At 35.5% G+C, this 23,987-nt stretch overlaps 1 protein-coding gene across 5 annotated transcripts in view; it reads right to left on the minus strand.

The window, feature by feature from the left end:
- Positions 1 to 23,987, minus strand: part of LOC144440787 (guanine nucleotide exchange factor VAV2-like) — a 56,048-nt gene that overhangs the window by 4,954 nt on the left and 27,107 nt on the right. For 2 of the 5 annotated variants that reach the window (XM_078130171.1, XM_078130172.1), the window contains 21 exons: positions 23,335 to 23,532; positions 22,736 to 22,831; positions 22,187 to 22,258; positions 21,510 to 21,583; positions 20,657 to 20,761; positions 19,828 to 19,873; positions 18,733 to 18,753; positions 15,754 to 15,840; positions 15,199 to 15,314; positions 14,407 to 14,502; positions 12,795 to 12,904; positions 11,049 to 11,074; positions 9,582 to 9,629; positions 7,950 to 7,988; positions 6,162 to 6,225; positions 5,035 to 5,255; positions 4,354 to 4,505; positions 3,574 to 3,687; positions 2,363 to 2,456; positions 1,598 to 1,709; positions 613 to 770 (listed from right to left, as the gene is read on the minus strand). In XM_078130171.1, coding sequence (XP_077986297.1) covers positions 613 to 770; positions 1,598 to 1,709; positions 2,363 to 2,456; positions 3,574 to 3,687; positions 4,354 to 4,505; positions 5,035 to 5,255; positions 6,162 to 6,225; positions 7,950 to 7,988; positions 9,582 to 9,629; positions 11,049 to 11,074; positions 12,795 to 12,904; positions 14,407 to 14,502; positions 15,199 to 15,314; positions 15,754 to 15,840; positions 18,733 to 18,753; positions 19,828 to 19,873; positions 20,657 to 20,761; positions 21,510 to 21,583; positions 22,187 to 22,258; positions 22,736 to 22,831; positions 23,335 to 23,532 — 2,049 coding nt within the window. The remainder of the gene's footprint in view (positions 1 to 612; positions 771 to 1,597; positions 1,710 to 2,362; positions 2,457 to 3,573; positions 3,688 to 4,353; positions 4,506 to 5,034; positions 5,256 to 6,161; positions 6,226 to 7,949; positions 7,989 to 9,581; positions 9,630 to 11,048; positions 11,075 to 12,794; positions 12,905 to 14,406; positions 14,503 to 15,198; positions 15,315 to 15,753; positions 15,841 to 18,732; positions 18,754 to 19,827; positions 19,874 to 20,656; positions 20,762 to 21,509; positions 21,584 to 22,186; positions 22,259 to 22,735; positions 22,832 to 23,334; positions 23,533 to 23,987) is intronic. The other 3 variants (XM_078130174.1, XM_078130175.1, XM_078130176.1) reach the window with 3 other exon arrangements.

A 23,987-nucleotide genomic window follows, 5' to 3' on the forward strand; every position in this document is an offset into this window, starting at 1 on the left:
ACATTGAACTTATACTATAGTTCGGTCAGACAACCTGACTGGGTCTTTATTAGCTAATAACAAAATTGACAAGGCAGGTGTCGAATACCAGACAACGTGTCATCACAAGTAACAGGATATGACATCATTATCAAAGCTGAACAGACATCTCTACTGTTTCATACAAAGAAGAACTCAATGCAGAGACTCGGGCACCACACAAATACTTACTGCGGCGCAATTCCATTTATGTTGAAGTGAAAGGAAAACATGCCCACCCATATGTACTCATTACTCTGGTAATTGAGCCTTTGGTTTACTAAGATAGACACAAACTAAAATTGTTGTCGCAACATGTTGATACAACAGTGATAAGTTACTGAATTGACGTTGGTTTAATTATAGTCTCAGTAGAGAGGTGTCTGCAGAGAACTTGCAGTTGTACTGTTTATTATAAGCACTTCCAATGTTTACACTATCTTCATCACAGGGTGATTAGAATCATACAATAGAGAAACCGCTATCATCCACTTGTGTAATCTACCACATTGAAGAACAATAGATTACTTTCAACCTAGTTTAGTAAACCAGAGTCGTACTACTTTGATTTGTAAAATGAAAAGTTACACTCACTCTGTCATCTATTTGACCTTTCCACCAGCCACGATGACCTCCTGCTTTGCTGAGAATATTGACTATATTTCCTTCTTCCAGAGATAATTCTCTTGTGTCTCTAGCAGCAAAGTCATACAGTGCCGTTGCTTTTCCAATGGAATCATAGGATTTGGGACCTGAAAGAAAATTTAAACTGGTTATTGGATAATGAAATGTTGATACCCTTCAACTCAGGACTACTCATGCATATTCATGCTGTGTATATTTGTCAGTGTTGTCTGTACATCAATTCTTGGAAACATCGCATGAAATATCAACTACAGAGATACCAAAAAGGAACTGAAAATGGGCAACAGCTTAAAAGTGGATGAAAATGTCAGGAATTATTTGCAATTTGGGGAGACAATGGTAACATCATGGAACATCATAGCAAAGACGCTGTGAACACATTTATCATGCAACATGTAATGTGATTACCAATCTTGCAGTTATTTTCAAAATGTACAATGCATGGGAAGGGCCCAGATTATGACAAGGGTTGAAATTTTCATCATGTATGGTTGTTTTATTGTGATTATTTAATGTTGAAATTAGTGTGACATGCTGCTTACTCTCTTCTAGTGGTGTTAGCATGCTTATGAGCAGACACTTTTTGTTTATCAATATGCAAATTAAGTTAATTAATATGCAAAGCTTTCAACAAGCATGGGATTTAAGTGTTCTACTAATGGAACACTCTTTAACATGCTGAGCAGACAGATGTTTACAAATATGCAAATAGCTTGAAATTTTGAGAATACATACAAAAACAGCCAGCCTTAATGCTAGATTGTAAGACAGAGACGGAGAGAACACAAAGAGACAGACAGACAGACAGACAGACAGACAGACAGACAGACAGACAGACATAAATTACAAAACCTCTCCATTGCGTTAATGCCTGTAGCTCACAGCAGGTAAAATGGTATTTATGATCACCAAAAAATCATAAAAACTATCATACCAGACCATGTTGATTTCCTGCTGATAATACCTTTAAAGGGCATCTGTAGTGTTGTATCAACACCTGGAAAGCTGGGGGACAGTGAATGACTCTCGTAAAAAGATACCAAATCCTGAAAGCAACACAAAAGAATGTTTAGTGATTACATAAGAATCATCTTTTATAACAACTTGTCAATATTGTATTTTAGTACCGTGTGTGTTTTTTATTGTCTGTTGTGTCTTTCTTATTTTATTGTCAGTTTTATTCCCGATTTGTTTCTTTTATGAGCTCGTGTGAAAAATCAATTTCCAATGCTATATTTGGCACATGGCAAATAAAGTTATTATTATTATTATTATTATTATCTATAGATATAACAGTCAAAAACTGTCATTCAGATATGATGTCATAACAATCCTAGAAAGTCAAATCTTCCTTTAATATTTTTTTTTTCAAATTGTGTCAACACAAACAGTACGTCTACTGGACAACCATAAATAACAAAATTATAAAATGTACTCTTTAGATTGATCAGCACAACAACACCAGATAATGACATCATCATCATCATCATCATCATCATCATCATCATCATCACCATAACCACATCCACCACCACCACCACCATCATCACTTGATTTTGATATAATTTATGATAATTTACCCAAGTGTGAAATGTTATGAAAGAAGTAAAGAACTCTGGTGGAAAAGATTTCCTTGTTAGATTCCCAAGGAATGTGTTCAAAATGATCAATTTTTATGAGATATTTTCCAAATACTTACAGGAATACTGTCAAACATTTTAGTGTCAGCTAAAAAGTGCTTAGATTTGTCTCCTGTATCACGGATCTTGATGTGTTTGGGGGCATTATTATGCCTAAGCATTGAGAGAAAAAAAAAACATGTTATTAAAAGTCTTGCTAACCAATACAAGTAACATAAATAATTTCTGAGTTTAATTTGGATTAATAAAGTATTGGTATTAATATTATAGTAAGGATATATCCATATTTACTTCATCTTTCCAACATTTCCATTTGTTTGCGGGACTCAAGATTTTCCTTAACACAATTCAGAACAAACGGTACAACAAAAGGCTGCATTACTACATGTATACAGTTCTTCTACACAATTTAGAACTATTACACAATTCTGTACAGAAATCTTAACTACAGCAAAATTCAAAACTAGTACTATACAATTCAGAACTACTAAGGGATGATCACATAATGTCACACAAGCTCAATAAGCTAACTTTGTTCGTGGGGGGAGGGGGAGAGGGGTCTGGCATCAATGCGATTGCTGAACTTCTAACCACATTTCCAAAACTTTCACGCCTTCAATGATAAAAGCTTCTGTATTTACTAGTGAGATAAGCTGATAAAAATTTACTTCTAATATGACAGTCATACAATATACAGTGCTGGGTTTCTGGTAGAATTTTGTTGTATTTACCATCATCTCAGTAAACAGGTTCATAAGGTTGGAACTTCATGTTTACCAATCTTTTTTCATTGCACCAATCGTAGTAGTGTGACCACTACATTTTGCATCATGGTTTACATCATTATATAAACGTGTGATGTCGCACTTGCGAACGTAAGTTTAGGGCGAAGAAGGGAGGGGATTTTGTCCTAAACTTAATGTTGAACTACTGCACCATTCTGTACAGAAACCATGGTCATACAACAGTTTCTCCTTAAAAAGTTACAAAATATTATAAAATGGAAATAAAGCCTAGCTTTTTTAGGTTAAACACACCCACCACTAGTACTACAATATAGTCTTGCTAATGTTTTTTCTCTATCATACTTCTCTCCCCCTTATCTAATCTCATCCCCTCCCCTTTCCCGCCATCTCCTCTGATTAATGATTTATTACATGTTTTCTGCTTCTCTCCCTTAACTTATCTCACCCCTCCCCTTTCCCACCATCCTATCTGTTTCCTTCCCACCCCACACATGGAAAGATTAATGTCTAAAACTTGTCCTTACTTGATACTGAGTACATAAGCATTTGTCCTTGTACTGCCTCTGATTAGGAAAGCACCATTTGGGCATTTGTCTAGTTTGCTTTCTGCATTTAATCTTTCCATGTTTCCTGCAAACCTGTTAAAAAGAAAAAAGAATACCACAAATCATATTATACCGTGCACAAGCCAAGTTGAACAAAAAATATGGAATATATACTCTGGTCATTCTATGTCAAGATGATATGTGTCAACATCACTGGTTCTGCTGTGTTCGAAATAAAAGTCAAAACGTTCAAAATTGCTATTACTTTCCCCAATTTGTCTTCGATAGTACAGGCACTGGTATGATTTATGTTATTCGCCAATATTTTTCTTCATTCAGCCAGAACATACTTGTGACCTAAGGGTTGTCACTAGAAGTCACTAGATAGACGAGTAGTAACAAAGGCCCATTAGGTCACTAGCATTTTCCTTGGATGAATGAAGAAAAATATTGGGGGAAAACATGTAATTCTAGCACACCTGCTCAGTTTGGACAAGAATGTGAAGTTATTGAAAAATGATTTTCAACTTCCTCTACAACTGTTACAGTTGAATTTAAATATGGTCATGTATTTGAATAATTTGCATATTATGCCTCTTGATTTTTCTTCTTGTTTAACTTAGAAAAGCTTAAATTTTTTTCAACAAAGTTGCAGCAGAAACTTTATGAGGCTTCTACCTTTATGGCACCACATTAAGTACAAGACAGGTACATGGTACTAGGTATTATATCAAATGAACACGTGACAATAGTTCTTACCAAGGATAACGATTGAAGTCTGTTGGTGACATTGGTGTGGTTGGTGACATTGGCATTGTAGGTGTCATTGGAGACACTGGGCTGGGTAGGTCCTCAGGAATGGGTGCTGGTGATCTCGGGTTTGAGTTAATTGTTGTCGGTTCATATTCAGACTAAAATATCAAATATTTGAAAAGGTAGTCCATTTTTATATCAGATATCAGAGAAAATTGTTCATATCACACACACACACACACACACACACACACACATACATGTTAACACACACATGTACATACATATGCACAAACACATACATAGATGTCAAATACATATACACTCATATACATACATACATACATACATACATACATACATACATACATACATACATACATACATACACACACACATAAATACATTACGCATACATATACAAAGTTATTTCTTCTCAGTACAACTGAATCTTTGTCAAGGTGATACTTAAAACATACTGTAAACCTGCATATTTTCACGACTAGAAAATTTTGCGATTTTACAGTCTTCATGTAGTTCACAAAGATTAATTTTCACTAATAACCATACTGGTACATTGCATTATGCAGAAATATATATTTTCGCTACTACTTATTTTCGCGTTTTTGTTTTGTAGCGAAATTAGCGAAAATAAATCTTACGCGAACATTTCCACGTTTACAGTACCTTCTGTGTGACGTATGATTTAGGGAAGACACCAGTGGCACTTGTACGGACATTGCGACCTTCCCACCAATGATCATCAGACCTATTTCTGACTTCTATGATGTCGTTTGGTGCAAACAGTAGTGGTTTGCACTGTGGGGCAGGAGGATTAGGCATGCCAGCATAGTTATGTGTTGCGATCCACTGTCGTCTTGAACTTGACGATGTCTTTCCGTTGTCAGCTATGGAAAGGGGGAAACAAACAGTAAACACACATCATTTAATAACACATTCTGCACATGTAACATTCAACCAATCTGCAAGTTTCTCTGATAACATGCGTGTTGACAATTAAATGGTGTTTTGATTTTAAAACTTTTGCATTTATCTAGTATATTACTTTTTGGTACTAAAATGTATGTTAAGGTCAAAGGTCATTTTCTGAAGAGAAAACTGGTTTTGACATTTGACCTTGTCACAGTCACTTTTTAATCAAGTCTCCCTGTAATATACATGTAAGTAGCAAGTTATTAAACAAATACTGGGTTTTTCAGACAAACATAGCTGTTATTCAGTCAAACATGTTATAAGTGCCAAAATGATAACTCTGGCAATGTCTCACATTCGGTATCACTTTTGTACAAGATTTGACTGAAATGGTACTCTTAAATACGCCAAAGTGTCTGCAATACAGAAACACTTACTTCATTTAGATATTGGTATGTGAATGTCAAAAAAACAAAGTCAACCCCCACTTAAAATACAAAAAAATTGTCTCCAATGTGCAAAAAAATGGTTCATTTTGACATCTGCCCAAGAAGGTTGAAGATCAAGGTGTTCGCATAGTATGGGGGTAGACACTTGAATTTGTTTTACAATTTCTGAGTATTCATTCAGTATACTTTGAATTAATCAGACAGATATGGCTGCTATTCAGTCACAATTGGTGAGGTCACAAAAAACAAAAAGATGTGTGTATGCGCATTGTAGTATCAACTGAATTGGTTCATGCATATCAGCGTAAGACAGAGAACAGATGGACCGATGATAAACAGACTGAGGACAAGATGGACTAAAAGAATACAATTTTGAAATAGCGCCTTCCTGACATTCACACTTCAGGAGCTAAATACTAATGATGCACTCACATGACTTTGCTCTATTGAGTACTCCTCTAACTTCTGAGTTAATAATCACAGCTGGACACGACATCTATAAAGGAGGGTAGTTATAAATTAAACGCATTATCACAACAACTGTTCTGAAATTCTACATCACATCAACTGTTCTGAAATTCCACATCACACAACTCTTGTTTCCAAAGACATAAACTCAACAGAATGGTCTAGAACATTTACTAATATCCAAATATACCACACATAGTAACATTTGCCAAAGTGCACATTGTGTCATTGATACATGGTGTGGACAGGATGATTCCATCTACATGTACTATAGTGGTGAGAGGTTTCAGCTTATGAAGATAGACCCAGACTAAAATCTTTGTTTATACACAAATTCTCTTCATCTATGTTTGACTACGTTCTCTTCTTCCATGTTGAACAAAGTGTGGAAGAAGAGAGAGTATGTATGAATCCCTAAAATGTACACAGAAGGATCATGAAAGTCATCAGAAATAACACCCTACTTTGAGGACAATTAAACCAACATCTATTCAATAGCTTATATTATCAATAAGTTGCTACAATAGTTTTAGTTTGAGTCTATCTTGGTAAGCCAAAACCTTGCTTGCCACTTGTCATTCTTAGCACTGTGCTACACGTGGTGCAAGTGTGCTAATATATTACCAATTGGCATGTGAAGTTAAAGGTGAAGGAACGTGATAACAAGGATTTGTCTGTAGCATACAGAATGATTTTGTGGAATCTCCATAGTGGTTTCATGCACAAGAGAGACTTTGTCTTGATTGGGAATTGAAGTCAGAAAACAAAACTGACATGAAACTATTTCATTTTCTGATAGTAACAGTGAAAAAGTTTACAAAAAAAACCATCCTCATTAACCAACAAAAGTGACATTTTACCCAGCTAAAATGCACAGAATGTTACACACTCCTCCCTTCAGAATATCCATAAAACACATAAAAACAGCACCAATGGTATTGCAGCACAACTGACTACATGCTGTTACTGTTACAAAACTAATTACCAAAGTCTTCAGTTGAAGTTGCAAGGACAATTATCATACAGATTTCATAAATTACAGTGTAGAGTTCACCCATTATGCTTTTTGTACTCAAAACTATGTAGTCAAGCTGTTACTAAAGGTGTTATCATGATTGCTAGAATTTCTTTTGGCCATAAACTCCAGACAAGCTATTACTAAAGGTGCGACCATGGTAGCAAGGAATTCTTTTCACCCTAAACTCTGTAGTCAATTGTTTATACAGGTATGAACATAGTTGCTAGGTTTTCTTTTTGCCCTAAAAAACTCTCTAGTCCAAAAGAAAAATCCAAAACAAATCTGAGACAAATCCGCATATTACTTCTAGAATTCAAGACCTTCGGCCCAAAATTACATATTCTCTTGAACAATTCTTCATCTACACACCACTAGAAATCATCCTTGCAAAATTTCTGACCAATCAGCCAAGCTGTTTTGTAATTAAATAAATTTCTTGCAACCAAATTTGCATATCATTGAATTAATCATTCTGCCTTGAACCAATTAGACCCCCAAAAGTAACATCTCCACCAATTTTCACTGCAACTGGCTCAACAGTGTTTGAATTAAAAAATTCATGCACACAGATAGATAGACAGACAGACAGACAGACTAACATTTCATCATGCCCATCGCACTCTTGTACCTCAGTGCTATAAATGCCACATCAGTACAACTAACACACAAGTGAAACACCTAACAAAGTTTACTTTACATGGTAACATTTACACAGACAATGATAAAATGAATACCCTGTTTGGAAGTGTCATCCCACGCCGTACAGACTCAGACTACATCATGTTAGTGCATGCCAAGTATGGAAAGTTAGAAACAACACATACACATTACAAGTTTCATGGTCATGATCAGTCAACTTCAAAGGTCAATTACTTCATTTTCATTTATATTCATATTTTCATTCATTCATTCATTCATTCATTCATTTATCAAAGACAGCAAGAGACATACACCTAATTACTGTTATCCAACATTCACGTTATATTTATAACAGCCATACACATGGAACAACCAATAACATTAAGGGGGAAATTCACTCCCGGATATTAAAGGTATTCCCATCCCATAAACTGGGTACTCAAGAGTCAACACATGATATCTCATCACATACATTTTACACGATTGCCAAGAATCACCAAAACTCTATTTCACCTCTATTGTTCTCACAGTGGTTCACCATTGCATCATTGGACTCTGCAGACATGCATATTTATTAGATGCTCAATGATATTCATGACTCCTATGCACTTATTACATCTTATTATATAACAATAGATAAATAGTCATCACTATTCAATGTGCATCTAATAAATATCATCACAAGTGTTGCATAAATGTAGTAGTCGCAGGAGGCAACGGTGGGGATGTATGAAAACAGAATTTACATCAGTTAAAGGAAATCATGAAATGACTCTCCAGAACCCAAAGTTTATGAAAATACATCTATTTCCTGGAGTCGCATTCCCCTTTAAAACAAGACTGAGACAGTTACCCAAATTTGTGCCAGTGTTATCACCACCTTACCATAAGAGATATAATTTTCTCTGACTCAACCACAGGCATTATTTTTAATGTTTTAGTTAGTCAAAACTATTGGGGCAGTCAGGAGAAACAGAATAGAAAGGACAGGCACTCATATGCTGTGTGCCTAACTGAACGAAACTGTGGTTTGATCATGGCTGTAGTAGAACTAACTGATCACAAACATGGAGTTACTTTCCCCTTACTTGCATTCCCATCGACATAACAAGTCAAGATATAACACTACATACATGCAAAGCGGATTACACAAAATACATTTTACAATTTTTGTTGCCTGAAATAGAATTTTGGCACCTCAAGAGTCCTTATTCTCACATACATACATATTGCATGTGTAGTCATGATATTGACCAAGAAATCGAGAGACTGTTATTTTCACAACACGGCTATCCATGCCATGAGCTACACATGCAATACTTATAGGTACATGTATGTGTTAAGAATAGGTCAACTTTCTTTTGTGACCCTCTGTAGGGGGTGAAGTAAAATGCTATTACAGGTACCATGTACCATGTTTGCAATCATCCCAAACCAACATGTCACACTTTAAACCACATGTACAACACAGACACACGAGGTACGACAGGAAAGAAGGACATAATGACATAAAAACCTTACACCAATGTCACTAAATTAGTAACCATGAAGTTTTAATTTACAGATATAATGATATCCCGATGTGTTTTACAATACGTAAGCAATGTATTGAAGTTATCACCACTTGAAAATAAGGGGTTAAAGGTCACACATCAAGGTAATGATGGGTTAAGGGTTAAAGGTCACACACCCAGGTCAAGTTGGATTAAGGGTTAATGGTCACTCACCTCGCCTTCATGAAAAGAATGTCTGGTTTGAGATTGGCTTTGTTGGGGCTGCAGATAAAGAGCAGACTATCTTTCTTTGGCATTTGTGCCATAGAAACAGTTAAAGCGAGACAGCAACTATAAACTTTGATTCGTGTACCTTTTTTTTGGTCACTGACATGCATACCCAGTACATTGTATACAGGGTTCTCCCATGTAACCATGACAACAAATTCCCAAGCACTCAAACTGTTTGTACTTAATTTTCACATAACTGACAGCTTTGATATCCATCTACCTAATTAATACCAATGCTCATGAATATTCATGATTTGGCGATTTCGGGAGAACCCTCGATATACATGAAGTATTCCAGAGTACTTTTTTCTGATTTGGAATTTATTTGCACTTTTTATATGGCGAAAATAGCAAAATAGTCCAAAAAGTAACCTTTCAATCTCAGGACAACTTCTTTTCTTTTAATTAGCAAATTTCAAATTATTTCAAATTGCATAACCAAAATATGATTTTGAACTGCTCCGTGAATTATCTAGGTTTGAACCCATGTTATTTGGAATACATGCCATGAAATATCAGTTTCCATGGTTTATACGACAGTTGCAATCTCTTTGACTATCACATGCAAGCTGATGCATTCATGTATTAAAAGATAAAAGCATTCCCAAGCACGTAATTAACAAAAAACTATGCTGCTGTGCTATACATCACAATAAAACAAAACAAAAACAGTCATCTAGCAACACTAGTTATGCTTATCATGATGCGCAAATGATGTACGTGGGGTGAAAGGTCATAGGTCATGTTTGCAGCTATTCATCCTCTAACTACAATTTCACTGATGCTCAAGGTGGGTAGTCAAGGGGGGGGGGGGGGGTACATGACTAATTTCTGCCATTTCTTGACATAATACAAAGCATATAAAGGCATTCTGTGACTACTTGAGTGTTACTTAACTCCGTTTCCGATTTCATTAATCCACCCTTCAGGGACACCCAAGGAATTTTTGGTATTTTTACACCCTGTGCTTCACTCATCTGGTGACCAAAGTATTGGCAAATTTAGTGATTTGTTATGCAGGCTTCTATTTCAAAATGGCGACTTACATTCATTGCATATGCATAAAAAAGTAAAATGAAAGTTTTCAAATTGGGTGCTGGTTTTTACTTGTATGAAAAGAACTTTCTGATTGGACAACAAGCTGCATGAAAATGGCCATATATGGACATTTTACATAATATATGCAAATCACCTCTGTTGTCAACAAATAGTAAATTTATGGACAAATATTCAAGTTACAGCTTTGGGTGATTATTTGAAGTCGGAAACGGAACTAAAAACTTTTGGTGCCTCAAGACAATATGACTGCATTTCAACATTGACAAATACATTATACATTCCAGGTATATGGGAATAATCAAAGGCATGGTGGAAAATATTACAGGTTGGAAATTATTGTGCATAACATACCTTTCTGGGTGGTGGAAGAGGAGGAGCTGAAAACAAACATACAAAGGTCAAAGGTCAAAATGGCACTACATCTACAAAGCGTGCAATGTGCTACCATTACGAAACTTAGCCATTTGTCAACGTTATTTGAGATAGTTGAAACAACATCACATGACCTACTATGTCATGTTCATTAAAACTGTAAGTCTATTGCAGTTTTTGTAGCTAAAAGGATAAAAAAAAAAGATAATAACAACAAATATTGTTCTGATTTTGAATGTAAGATTGCCAAAAAGTGGTAATTGTCGGCTTATTATTTCCACAACATGAATACAAAAGACCTCGTCATTTCAATTGTATTGTGAAATTGTATATTCCATATGAAATAAGGAATCATAATTGTGGCTAATGGTCAAGTTCCATGATATCAGCAAAGACAACAAATCATGAGAAGAATCCTCATGATAAGGAATTATTATTTTGAAAAAATGCTATAGTACCATTTTTGCCAAATCTTAGAGAATAAGTCATAATCAGTAGAGTGTCATTTATCGACTAGAACTTTCTACACTGTGCTCAAAAGTGCTTTACAATGACTCTCCCTCGCTATGGTTCCTTTGACTTTCTCAACTCACTGGGCAGCAGTACATCAGCCTGTCAGCCTCACTAAAAAGGATTAAATCCTTCTACCTATCGTACTAGATCCCAACTATACAGGTAGGTTTTTATATATGGTATATATATCTACCTGTCTGTCCACATCCATCTTCCTGGCCGTAAACCCCAACTCCAACCAGCCAACCCCCACCTTCCATCGCAATGCATATGCATGAACCTAATTCAACCTAATTGCCCAATAGTCTGATGCTGTATTGGGCATGTGCACTTATCTGTTTGTCACTTTCGCAATCTGTCTGCATGTCCGTCTGTGAGAGGGGTTGATCGATATGTGAGGGCACCCCATCATGGCCTACCTTGCAGACTATGTCTGCCCATACCCACTGTATCTCTCTTGACATGCATCAAACAAACTCAACTACATTTGATACCATGGTCGTACCGGGTACATTATAATGGGTTATGTGTATATCATTTGGGTAGGTCCAAATGTTCTTCTGTCAGACTGCATGGCTGTCATTCAATCCCAAGCAATGTCTTACACATGCACAAACCAAATACAACCAAACCTGTCCATCTATGCATCTGTCTGCGTATCAACTTGTCTGTCACTTGTCGTACCTCCAACATGCAAGAACCAAATTTTAATAACCATGCAAACCTGACATTTCCGTCAGATAGTATGACCACATGCACATCACTCAGGTTTGTCTGTACAGCTGTGTGTCTGTTCATGTATCCACTTGTCTGTTACTGCCATATCTCAGCTGTGTGCTGTCCATGTATCCATTTGTCTGTTGCTGCCATATTTCTGACATGCATGAACCACATTCCACCAACCATGCATGAGTCAGATACTTAAAAGGGCACATGCACGTCATTGAGTCTGTCCTTATGACTCGCTTTAAATGGCATCCATACTTATTAATTTATTTGTGAAAGTCTTTCTCTCTCTTTGCTATCAAGTGGTGACTATTTCATAGTCTTTCACAATACATGTCTGTTTTCCCTGTCTTTGGATAATTTTCAATTTTTCATTTTTTTTTTTTTTTTTTTTTTTTTTTTTTTTTTTTTTTTTTGGGGGGGGGGGGATCTATGTCTTTAATGGAGACTTGTATTTATTCTAATGAATGTTGCTTAAGTGCTTACCTGACCCTCCAGGAACTCTGGCTGGTGTACAGTTACCAGTACTAGACAGACACTGCTTGTGCCCACAGATTTCACACTTTGAACACTTGTAGCCTTGATAAAATATACCGCTGTAATGAAATAACAAATAAACATGTCATTAGTGGCAAGATGAGTGTGATTTTGTTATGGACAGTAAGTAGGTAACATATACCCGAGTTATCCAGTCATTTCAGTGGGGTTTCTGACCAAAATTAATGTATCACACACTATGCTGGTTTCATAAGATTGTCCTATACATGTAGCTTTTACCAGGCCTGGTTCTCGCGTTAGGCCTAAAAAAATAATTGTTTGATTTCGGTTACCCGACCCCACCTAGTTTTTCACTGCCGACCCTAGACTTTTTTTTACGTATTTGAGAAAAAGAATAATAAAATCATAAAAATTGTGAAGTCTGACAAGAAATAGTGGATGGGGAAACTGTTCTTCCAATCTGTAATGGCTGTACATATGATGGGAAGAAACCAATAACACAGAGACCATATGAAAACACATATTATATAACTACCTGACCTAGACACTAACAACTGACAAAAAAATAAATAAATATAATAAAAAATCTACCTACCCCACCTATTCTAAAATTGAATGTAATCGGAACCACACAATTTTTTTATTAGGCCTAATGAATATCTTTGTTATTGACTGACTTTTTACCTTTAACTAACCTTTCAACACAGATTTGTCTGATTTCACTTTGTTTTCCTTGTGTATTTTTTACTAAATCTATTTTTCATGCTCAGCATTCAGTCAAACCTTCGAAAAATCAATGTGTATTTAGTCATTTTTTCTGTGAACATTTCAGTAATGTGTTGTTTAACCTTGTTCAATTGAGTTTATTGATTGTTGACTGACTGACTGATTAACTGGTTGGTGGGTGGGTGAGTAATTGAAAGCTCAAGATACTAACAAAGTGAAAGCTCAACATGCTAACAAAGTGAAAGCTCACGATACTAACAAAGTAAATTTTAAAGCCTTATTATCATAATCATACTCACCATAGAGCTTTGACACACACAGCACAGTAGTTTGATTGATTGATTGATTGATTGATTGATTGATTGACTCACCATAGAAGTTTTGCACACGCAGCACAGTATGGTAGATTGATTGATTGATTGATTGATTGATTGTTTGATTGATTGATTGTTTGATTGATTGATTGATTGACTCACCATAGAAGTTTTGCACACGCAGCACAGTATGGTAGATTGATTGATTAATTGGTTGATTGATTGATTGATTGATTGATTGATTGAAAAACACAAGATACTGAAAACATAACCCTATTCACCATAGAAGTTTGACACAGACAGCACAAAAGATTGATTGATTGATTGATTGATTGATTGATTGATTGATTGATTGATTAAAAGACACAAGATACTGAAAACATAACCATATTCACCATAGAAGTTTGCCACAGACAGCACAAAAGACTGATTGATTGATTGATTGATTGATTGATTATTGAAAGACACAAGATACTGAAAACATAACCCTATTCACCATAGAAGTTTGCCACAGAGAGCACAAAAGACTGATTGATTGATTGATTGATTGATTGACTCACCATAGAAGTTTGGCGCACACAGCACAGTAGACTGGTTTATCAAAGGTAGTGTACGCATATTTGTGGGTTGTGTTATGCCTTGGTGTGATATTTTCCCTGTAATAAAAAAAAAATTTAAATAGAAAACAACTGTTTTCTTGGCTTATCATGAAAAAACTAATTCACTGGTATATCTTCATAGTATATCTTTCTCCCATCTACATTTTCAGTATCATAGTCTAACTGTACATTTTCAGTATGATCATGGTCTACATATGGAACTGTTTGACTAAAAATATCATACCCCACACCATGTATACACATATCAAGTATTTTCTTTCAAATCTCTTTGATTAAGTGAAAATTGTTTGTGTTTCCATACATGTACATGTATACTGTGATGCCATGCAACCTGTTGTTCCTATTTTGACAAACACCAAGATTGTTTGTTGCTATGAACATTGTCATGGTTGCTAATGTTTGTATTGCATGTATGTGTAACTCTGGGCCATTCATCACTTTGTTATTTTGGTCAAAAATGTCAGAGAATGCTATGGGCATGGTTACGGTTTCTACAAACAACTATGCTCATGTTTGCATACTCTGTACATAATGTAACACTAACACGGGGTTTTGTCATATGATAGTATGTTGCTATGAAGATCATCATTGTTGTTATGCACAGCTGTTCTCATGTACACAATTGCTTATTTGCTGGACCACCAATAACTCTAGATGCTCATGTCGATGCACAACTCATAACTCTAGTTGTTTCAGCCCACCTAAAAAGGTGAAAGAATTTGTTTTACTCACTGAGCCATGTTGATATTCTCTATCCATTTTCTCTTCTGTTCTTCAGCTTTCACAAAGCACTGTAAGGCACTGCCAGAGTTCAAATCTTTGGGAGTGAAATTCCAACAATGTCTCCACTATGTAAACAGGAATCAAAGAGAACTGCATGTTAGTAAGATGACAAAACCCCATCTGTTCTCTGTGGCTAGATATGCATAGTAATTAGTTAATTACCATATTGTGGAACTTACCCTGCCTGCTTTACCCGCTGGAAGGTTACTCTCTATTCCATACTGTTGGACATTCCATCAGCTGGATATGCATAGTAAATAGCTAATTGCCATATTGTGGAACATAATAACCCTGTCTGTTTCACTTTCTGAAAGTTTGGTTTCTATTCCATACCTTTAAACATTTGATCAACTAGATATGCATAGTAATTAGCTAATTACCGTATTGTGTAACTTACCCTGCCTGCTTTACTTTCTGGAAGGTTAGTCTCTGTTCCATACTGTTGGACATTTGATCTGCTAGATATGCATAGTAATTAGCTAATTACCGTATTGTGTAACTTACCCTGCCTGCTTTACTTGCTGGAAGGTTGGTTTCTATTCCATACTTATGAAGTTCTATTTTCTCTTTGTAAACATAACAATCTGGTCCCTGAATATACCAATATATAAAGAAAGAGTAGACACAAAATTAGAAAAAACACAGATCATAACAATACACCTCTCGGACAAATTTCACTGAACATGAAATTACTTGAAAATCTCTCCAAACTTTGCCACATGGAAGCTTCCTTTTGGTCCTATTTTGAAATAATAAAATTATTTTTTGGGTCCACTGTCTGGTTTTCAAGAAGTTGACAATCTTTTCTATTCTGATAGAGTGAACACAGTATTTGGTGGCCATATTGGATTCTAAAATGGCTTAATTTTGACAACATATTGACCTTTATTCCAATAAATTCTACGGTGACTCCTACATATTTTTCTTGATTGGAGTTTTCATGAACAAAGTAACAGCAAATATTTTAACAGATTATTTTCAAGGTGCATTTCACATTAATTTCATTAAATTTCAGTCAACAATTTACCCACAACTTAAACCCTGTGAATTCTTCAAATTTAGTAAGTAAATTGCTACCAACCAGTGAAATCAAAACCTTGTGAATTAGTCAACTAAATTTAGAAATCAGTGGCACATAAACCCAACTAATGTTAATAACTTTACAAGTGTCAAACATTTATAGTAAAACCTTCCCCTTGCTCCTGTCACCTTTGTGCTAAAGAACCCTAGTTACCCGCAGTACAAAGAATGACGAATTCTAATGAAACAAGATCTGCATATATTTGATCAAATGTTTAAGTTTTGTTTCTCACAATGCAAGTAGTACTCTATGTATATTGTTTCTCTAAACTGCTTTGTTGCTACCCACCCCCCGCAAAGGTAAAACTATGCCACAGCTGATACTTGTTTCTAATTTGTGTAGATGTTAACACACTACAACTAGAGTGTATTCAGTCAAAGGTCAACAAAAGACAACCTTCAGGTTGTAAATGGAAAAACAGTTAATGTTGTCAGACCACTGGAGCAGGCATCCCATCAGACATACTTTTATATTATATCGTGCTAGGTTTGCAGCCACAATAATATCATTTACTATCATTTCAAACTTTTGGGATGGTAGTATCAAAATATGGAAACTTCAAAATGAGACAACATCTTTACAAGAATCAGTATTCTTGGAATTATGTCTGGCGATGTATTACTTTTTATTCAGCAGAGTGGGTATGAGTAGAAACAATATTCTTTGAAAGGAGACCTTGCAAACCCGCCATCTTGAATATCCTAAATGTTGCATCATGGGAAATATGATGATAAATATGAATCAATCAATTTGAGTTATTTTAGTTCTCATCTGACAAAATCTATTTTACTTTTACTGGATTTTTTGGGTTTTGTACCCCTAAATACAAATATTTCTTTAAAAAATGTCAAATTGAGAAATGGAAGAATTTTTGCTATAGTAAATGCATGGCACTAAAATAAAGTAAAGTGTCAACAAAAGAACTATTTTTTACTCACTACATACCGACTTTATATTAATATAAAGATGTAAATGTAAGAATTTAATTTTTCATCCTACATTGAACTTTCTCGCCCCCTTACAAGGAAGATCATCATTGCATGAAATGACTTCACGCAACCGTAAATTCAGAGGAGAGTGGTGACGGTGTATCTGAAGATTTCCAATACTTTGATACATTCCCAGACTACTGCAGGCAATCTATCGGATCACTACTTCCATCTAATGACATTCACTGTCTGGTTGCATTGTGATAATAACTAACTTTATTGATGCATTACGCTGAATACAACCATGCATATTTAAGGGGCATTCATTTAACATAAACCTAACTTTGGCATAAATTTATAAATGTACTCATACCATCAAAATAAGCCATGATTTAACTTGGCCAAAGGATAAACTGAATTAGCCATCAGTGTGCCCTCTAAGCCAATTTGATGCACCACTGACGCACACAATTTCTAGTGATGCACCAAAATTTGGTGTTCCCCTTTCTCTTACTATGTGGTGACTTACAAGAAATGCCAGTTTTTCTCATTTTGACTCACAACAACAAAATTTGGCTATCATTAGAGGGGCGCACTGATAGCCATGTGTGGGTACAAAATAAATTCAACTTTGACAACCCGGTGATGGTTTTTTTTCTTCACTATATTAAATACAGCAGTTGTCATAGTAACACCTGATTACCATACACTTTGGCAAATTCTTTCCTCCTACAGTTTCTACATATGTTGCAACTTTTTAATAACTACATCCTTTCCTTCATTTTCACTATAATACAGAAGTTCATATGCCCTCTTTACTGTTCATAGATACAGTATTATTTAAAATATTTGATTTTTATCACAGAAAAAAAAGTTTGTTAGATCCATATTAGCATTACAACACAAGGCAAAACATCATGTACCCATACTTCACACCTTGAAAATCTGGTGTCTGAGGTGACTATTAACAATAGTTTTCTTAGAAACCCCATTACAGCTATGGAAGAACACAAATGCCCTTATTATGTGACAGCGCCCTCTGTGTTGCATGACTACAAATGATACCAGGCTTTGTAGATATTGATTACTGAGGCCACCCATTGATTCATTAGAAATTCATACTGATGTGGTGCTTTCTACAGTATTAAGAGACTGCCCTCATTATCAACTTAACAAAATTCTTTTGTTTTGTTTGACATACACTGTGCAATTTTTTGTTCCTCATCCTTGTGGATTATTTATAACATTTACAATTTAATGGAAAATTAAAATTTAGGAAAACTGACCAACTTCTATTGACTTGGACATCATAAAATCAAATTCACAAAAAAAAATTCTTGACAAAAAAATGATAATTGAGAAAGTGTCGGCAAATACAGTAGACCGTATGAAACACAACACCAGTAGAAAATTTTGGGTGAGACCGATCGAGGCATGCAAGCTAGAAATCAGGAACCAAACCAAGCTACATACCCATACGAGCTTTTCCAAGGTCTATATGAAAAGGAAAGAATGAGATGGATAGAAGACGAGAAAAGATGCAAGGTAAAATATTGTACATTTCGTTGGATATTACGCTTTGTTGCCAGTAACGCTTGAAATTAATCGTCTTTCTCCCAGTATCATAGAAACGTCAATACAACTTGGGAGGAAGTCGATCAAGCTATGGTTCAGTGGTTCAGATATGCAATTGTGTGATTTGTAAAGTGATTGTAATGCAGAGGAATTCAGAATGGTTGACTTTCAATAGGTAAGTTACTACAGTTTCAAAGCTGTGTTTTCATTCTACATTATCAAATAGAAATTGTTATCACCCCCATTTCTAGAGTTTGGAGGCTGTAATCAGCAACTTGTAATTGTAATCTTGAAAGCACACAGTGCATCTTTGGGCCAACAAATTGAAATTGTTGAAAGGGATAAAAACTGGGTATGCTTGTGATATGAATGTGATGTACATGTACATGTACATGTGATGTGCATGTGACATGAAGATCATATGCACATGATGTGCATCTGATGTGGATGTGATATACACATGAACTTTCAGAATGTTTTGTGTGATGTGCATGTGATATGTGTGTGTGTGTGTGTGTGTGTGTGTGTGTGCGTGTGTGTGTGCGTGTGTGCGTGCGTGTGTGTGTGTGTGTGTATGTGTGTGTGTGCGTGTTGATGTGGTAGACGTCTTGCTTGGCATCAAAGTCGCACTTCACAACTTTAAGTAACTTTGCGACAAAACAGAGAAATCAAAAGGAAGAATCCATAAAATGTAAAACAAACAATGAAAAAATTCAGCACAGGCTAAAAGAAAATCTGATGATTAATAATACCGAAAACATCAGCCAAAAAACCAGTGATACATTAAAAAAACATTTATCGAAATTTGAAACATGTGTAAACTTGCAAAGACACCTAATAATGATGTTGAGAGTAAGAGCTTAAATTTGCACTCAACTAGCTGCTGCCATAATCAGAGAAGAGAGAAGCACAAAATGCAATGAAGAAAAATCACAGTTGAATTTTTAAACTAACACAATAAAAACAACCATTGTTTTGGTACATGGTACTTACCCTAGTTTTGCATATTAACATGACTTTGTCAAAGAGGAAAACATATCTGTGAACAAAAACAAAAAAAAATCCATTCAATATGTAAAAATTTGCAAATTATGAAGACTTTCCAAACTGATATTTTCTTGTATAACTTCTGTCAACTATGCATTCTACAAATATCACTGGCTTGTGATAGCTTAAGATATAAAAGTCTCCCACCTATAATTAGACTGAAGAATTGTCATTTTGGACACTTTATTAAAGGGGAACACCACTCTAGAGATCAGCAATTTCATTAACTGTGGGTTCTTTAGTATTTTTATAATTTTACACCACCTACAATTACTTGCAATTTCAGAGAAACATCAAGTTGATCTTGTGCCTTTATAGGATATCTTTGCTATGGGATATTGCATCATGGGAGTCAGCAGAAATAATGTATTCATGGCTGAACACTGAATATTCATCTTCTTATTTACTTCAATGTAAAACATGTTTCATGAATATTCATTGTGCAATCATGAATATATTATCTCTGCTGACTCCCATGATGCAATAGCCTATTGCAAAGATACTATAAATGCACAAGATCAACTTGATGTTTCTCTGAAATCACAAATAATTGTAGGTGACGTAAACTCATGAAATGACTCCAGAACCGATGGTTTATGAAAATGTCTCTATTACCTGGAGTGGCGTTCCCCTTAAATAATTTGGTACTCATATTTAGCTAGTGTTTACAGCAATGCCAACAATGATGACACTTTCACTCTACTATGACATGGCATTTAAGAAATACATGGGTGTAGTATTAGACAAACCTACAATCAAATCAGCTGTGACCTACCTTGTTTTCACGTCAGCTGTTTTGTCGTGTGATTTTAATTTCATCTCTCCATCCTTCAATAATCTACCATATTGTTTCAGATCTGGTCCAATGTATTCTTGTACGCTTTATAGAACACAAAATTAAAGACGACATCATTTTATATATTCAATATCTTCTTTAACAGTTGTTAGAAAACAATTGATTGGGTAGAATTGTGGGAAGACCTCGGATCTGTACTTTGGGGATTGCCAAATCAAGCTGCTGAAAGGTGATGACAGTCCCTCTATCTGGATGCAGTGTTAGCACCCTCAGTGGTGATATTTGGCTACTCTTAAAGTAAACAAAATAGCCAGATAGGTCTTGCCACTTGACTATTGATTTGGTAAATTAATAGGGAACCATCAAATCTACCATCTTGAATGATGCATTATGGGATATTTATTATTCCATTGATAAACAAGTGTTGATCACTGTTGGTAACCACAAATAATCTCATTTTGGTTACGCTTACCATTGCAGGAAGGCTGATCAGTGATCACTCTAGATTATGCATTACAACTACACACAATGCCATAGTCATTGTATAGGACATATGAATATTTGCTAAGGAGGAAGGTTCAAACCAATTTTCCAATCATTGATTTCAACGATCACGGTTGATGAACGGTCAAGAATGGGGCTGAATCAGTGAGTGTTAATTTTGTAACAGGTTTGAGGACTCCCTGTGGTCAAATGCACTGCCTCGTACTGAACCTTCAATTTATTTCTAGTTGACAGTTTTTAGACTCTTTGGCACATACGTCACAAAGTCACAAACACTTTGAGCAATCTCTAAAGGCGTTTCTCAGAAATGAAGAGAAATCCGACTTACGTTTGCTGGATTTCAGAGATAGTCTGCAAAGCTTCACTATCTCTCTTGACTTCATTTACATACATAGACAAATCCTGGCAATAAACAAAATAGATGTATACAAGTTACTACATGAAATAATGTCAGAATAAACCAAATACTATGATAACGGTGTTTTCACTAAGGTTGGGGTACCCGGGTAACAGAAAGAAGGAATGGAGTAAAAAAAAGTTGCATATTTTCACATACACTCTACCATAATTTTGTTTGGCAACCCTGGTAAAATGACTGAGGAACCCCCGGCAGAGTTTACCTACTTATTGCCCTCAACAAAAACACTGCATAGTGACACTTTTCAGACAATATGAGATTTTACATATTCGACAAAAAATTTCAAGAAAATGATGTACTCAGCTAACAATTTGCTTTATACAAATGACATGTATCAGCATATTATCAGCAAAGACAATAAGTGAACAAATGAAATAGGGTTGCCACAGGGTCAAGGGTCAAGGGTCAAAACATGTCTATTGTGTGACGACTTACTAACACTGTCAATCACATAAGTTACATGCGTGTGACTAGACATTTGACATGTCACATGACTAACATGTGATGATAGTGGTCTAAAACTGTCACATGACTAACATGTGACAACTGTGTGCCAACCATGGTCTAATACACTATGTTACATTTACCTGCATTGCTTCCAGGGCTTCTTTCAGTCCTTTCTTGTCAGGGTGGTTAGCATCTGTATGCCTTTCTAATTCCTGTAACAGTAGAAACAGTATAAAATTTCATGTCATGTCATCCCGATGAACTAACTATGGGTTATCTGAGTTTCAAAATGGGTGAAAAGATACATATTGAAAAAAGAACACTCTATACTGCAAATGTGAAAATTATTCAAGCTTACTATTGGGCAGAATTTTGTGATTGATTAACAAAGACATGATGTTAATGACTGTGTGTGTAGCTTTGTTTGAATTTGAAATTTTATCTGAGCTCCTCACTGAGCTAGACATGAGAAGAGATTGGAAACCACGGGATAGCAACCTGACTGTGGACGTAACCATAAAATATTATGTACACTACATATGGTTTCAGACTGAAAATATTACAGGAATTTTTATTAGGTCGATGTCTAGCTCTTAAACACTATTGTGTCCATTCATTTTTTTTGCAGTTTGAAAAGTTTTCAATGTCATAGCAAACACAGAGAATAACAAACAGCAGCTAGTTCTTACCCTTATAAGTAGATGATACTTCAATATTCTTTGCATAGGAACAGTGAGTAAATCACGCAAGCGGAATTTCCCATCATTTGCCCTCATCTGACATTCCTAGATCAAATACAAGAGTAGAACCATTGTAAATCACTATACAAAGTAGTTAACAGATAATTATACTTTCTTAAAACACTGCCACTTAACACACGCATACATACACACACACACACACACACACACACACACACACACACACACACATACATACATACATGTACATACATACACTACATACACACACACACACATATACACACACATACATACATACATGTACATACATATACACACACACATATACACACATACATACATACATACACACACACACATACATACATACATACATACATACATACATACATACATACATACATACATACATACATACATAGACATATGTACGCACGCACGCACACACACACACACACACACACAAACTGAAATATAAGTATTACAAGTGTAATGACTTAAAATCCCTTATCATTCCACATTATTACCAATCACCGATACATGCCGTAGTACATTTGTGAATGATTTCCATAACTTTTTCTTACCTCTATTTTCATAGCAACTTCAGGACTTTTACAAATTTCGTCAATATGTTCTTGAGCTGCCGACAGCTTGGCACAGTATTCCCCATACACTAGCAACTCAGACTTCATCTCAATGAAAACTTTACTAAGTGGCACAGAGTTTCTATCAACCGCATCTTTTGTCCTTTTCAGAAACTTGGCGTGAACTTCATAAAGTTTCTAATAAATGAGAAATTGACAAGGTTTAATATACAATATGAAACACAATAATATTTCAATAAATATGTTGTGCCTAGCTTCAAAATTCTGGAATCTAACTTTGAAGATAGTATACCTGACTATTTTTTCAAAAATGTTCTTCTTTCATTCATCTTATTTAAAAGGGAACGCCACTCCAGGAACATAGATGTATTTCCATAATTTGTGTGTGTGCGTGCGTGCATGTGTGTGTGTGTGTGTGTGTGTGTGTATATATGAGTGTATGTATGTATGGTATGTGAGTGGTGAAAAATAAGAGTGAAATAGCGAGTTTGTATGAAAGTTGAGCATCAAGTATATTTGTGTGTGTGCGTGTGCATGTGTGTGTGTGTGTGTGCACGTGCATGTGTGTGTGCATGCATGTGTGTGTAACAATATAGTGAAGTGCATGAGTGTGTAAGTGTGTCAGAGTATGT

The sequence above is a fragment of the Glandiceps talaboti genome, chromosome 10 (assembly GCF_964340395.1).
Source record: "Glandiceps talaboti chromosome 10, keGlaTala1.1, whole genome shotgun sequence".
In the NCBI taxonomy this organism is placed as follows: domain Eukaryota; kingdom Metazoa; phylum Hemichordata; class Enteropneusta; family Spengelidae; genus Glandiceps; species Glandiceps talaboti.